Source organism: Centruroides sculpturatus, unplaced genomic scaffold (assembly GCF_000671375.1).
Source record: "Centruroides sculpturatus isolate CEXI.00-Female unplaced genomic scaffold, Cexi_2.0 scaffold636, whole genome shotgun sequence".
In the NCBI taxonomy this organism is placed as follows: Eukaryota; Metazoa; Arthropoda; class Arachnida; order Scorpiones; family Buthidae; genus Centruroides; species Centruroides sculpturatus.
The window spans coordinates 92,068-94,223 of NW_019384931.1; the positions used below are offsets into that span (position 1 = coordinate 92,068).

The 2,156-nt window shown below is 26.1% G+C and overlaps 1 protein-coding gene across 1 annotated transcript in view; it reads left to right on the plus strand.

Moving 5' to 3' along the window:
• The window catches only part of LOC111631980, a gene marked incomplete at its 3' end in the record, with an annotated part of 5,712 nt that extends 3,560 nt beyond the window's left edge, over positions 1-2,152 (plus strand). Inside the window, exon 2 of the mRNA XM_023376329.1 lies at positions 1,304-2,152. Coding sequence (XP_023232097.1) covers positions 1,304-2,152 — 849 coding nt within the window. The remainder of the gene's footprint in view (positions 1-1,303) is intronic.
• Between the last annotated feature and the right edge of the window lie 4 nt (positions 2,153-2,156).

Consider the following 2,156-nt stretch of genomic DNA (forward strand, 5'->3'; position numbering starts at 1 on the left):
CGAAAATTACAACCTAATACTAAACTATTCAATGATGTTTTTGTAATGAGATTTATACACAATAATTTCCGCTTGGCTAAATTACCATCTAATATAAAAATTAACTGTAATCAATGTAGCATTAGTTTACTCAAATAAAAAATCTATTTAAAATTAAAAAATGTGTTTTTATTGAACCTGGAAAAAAAAACTACTATTAAATTTAACCGCACATATCCGAAAAACTAAAGAAATATTTTTACTCACCATTTTTTTCTTTATTCTACCGTTTCCATTTATAAAAATAATATTAAATCGTTTAAGAAAAACTAAACAAATATATTTAAATTTTTTGAAAAGATACTTACCAGTTTCAAATAAAATAAGGGTTTCCACCTTATAATTTATAATACACCAATTTTCCTCTCTTCTCAGTGTTTAGGCAATTGTATCGCTAATTAATTTTTCTTTTCGTTTAAAAAATGACTTGTTGTTTAAAAAAAGTTCATATTCTTTCCATTCATACACTTTTAGCTTTTCAAAAATCCTGTCGTTTAGGTTTAGGTTTAAGATATTGGTATATTTATAAAAATCGTGTATGTTTTCCCTCATCCAATATGGTTCCGGATATTCTAGAAATTAATAAGTTTTTAAGCTAACTAAAACAGATATTATATATTTAAAAAATAATTTTTAGTAAAATATAAAAAAATAAATACCTTTTTTTTTTCTTTTAACTTTATCCATTTGTTGTCGTCAGTTTTAAAACGAAATTTCTTTTCATTCTTTAAATTTTCGGGAATGATTACTGGAATCCATTTTTCGTCAATTAATTTTATTGCATAATAATACGTATCCCCGGTTATTAAAAAATAATGTTCGTAATGTTTCTCCTGGAGCATGGAGTTCATTTTGTCTGAGATATAAGGGCGAAGAAGAAATAAAAGTATTTATATATTGCCTGACATTTTTTTTATCTCCCCTAAGATTACCTTTTTCTGTATTTTTTTCCTTTAAGACTTCTCACACAGATATTAAGAACTTTTTATACAATTAGATATTTAATGCAAGACTTCCCACGGGATAACTAATGAAATATGTTTTTTCTTCTTTAACCCTTCTCACCCATTTTTTTTCTTCAACACTTCCCACCATATGACTAATGTAAGTTTTTTTTTCTTCAACACTGTCCCACTCAGATCAAATAATCAACAATCAAATAATTAAAATTCACATCCGTTATTAAATATTAACGGTGTCAAAGGGTAATAACCTTATTATCAAGGATATAAAAGCAAGAGAAATAGACAAATAGATTCATTAGTTTATCAACTCTCTCTCTCTACCTCTNGAGAATGCAATAAACAAAATTCTAGGAGATATATCTCTTGCGGTAGTATTAGGTAGTGGGTGGGTAATTTACAAATTAGATTATATTGATATTCATAGAGCGACGTATAATGCATATAATGGGGATTGTGGTTCTATAATTTTACCAAAACGTTTAGTAAATAAAAAATGTATTTTAAATATTCGATGTAATGATAATAAATGTTATGTGTATTGCATTCTCGCGAGTATTTTCCCATTGGTAAATAATAAAAATAATATATCTAGCTATAAAAAATATTTAAAATTTATTAATTGTTCGAATTTAAAATATCCGGTTTCGTTGGACCAAATATATGTTTTTGAGAAATCAAATAGTATTTCCATTAATATATATGGTTATAAAGATATTGTTTTTCCGTATTATATAAGTAAGTTTAAATTCGGTAAAATTGCGAATTTACTATTATACAAAAATCATTATTTTTTAATTCGAAATTTCAACAGACTTTTACACGAAAAACAAAAGTCTCTTTATTACTATTGTAAAAATTGTTTAAACGGTTTTCAACGCGAATCGAGTTTAAATTTACATAGAGAAATATGTACAAATTTCAAATTTCAAAGACTATCGGTACCTACAGTCGAAAATTCCATTCTTAAATTTAACGAATTTCATAAGATGCTTAAGCATCCTGTTGTCGTTTATTGCGACTTCGAATGTTTAACAGAAACAGTTTCTAACGCGATGCAATCAACAGATACTAGCTTTAGTACCGTTACGCAAATTCATAAACCGATTTGTTATGCGATGGTCGTATTAGATAAAAACGAAACAATTATCTATT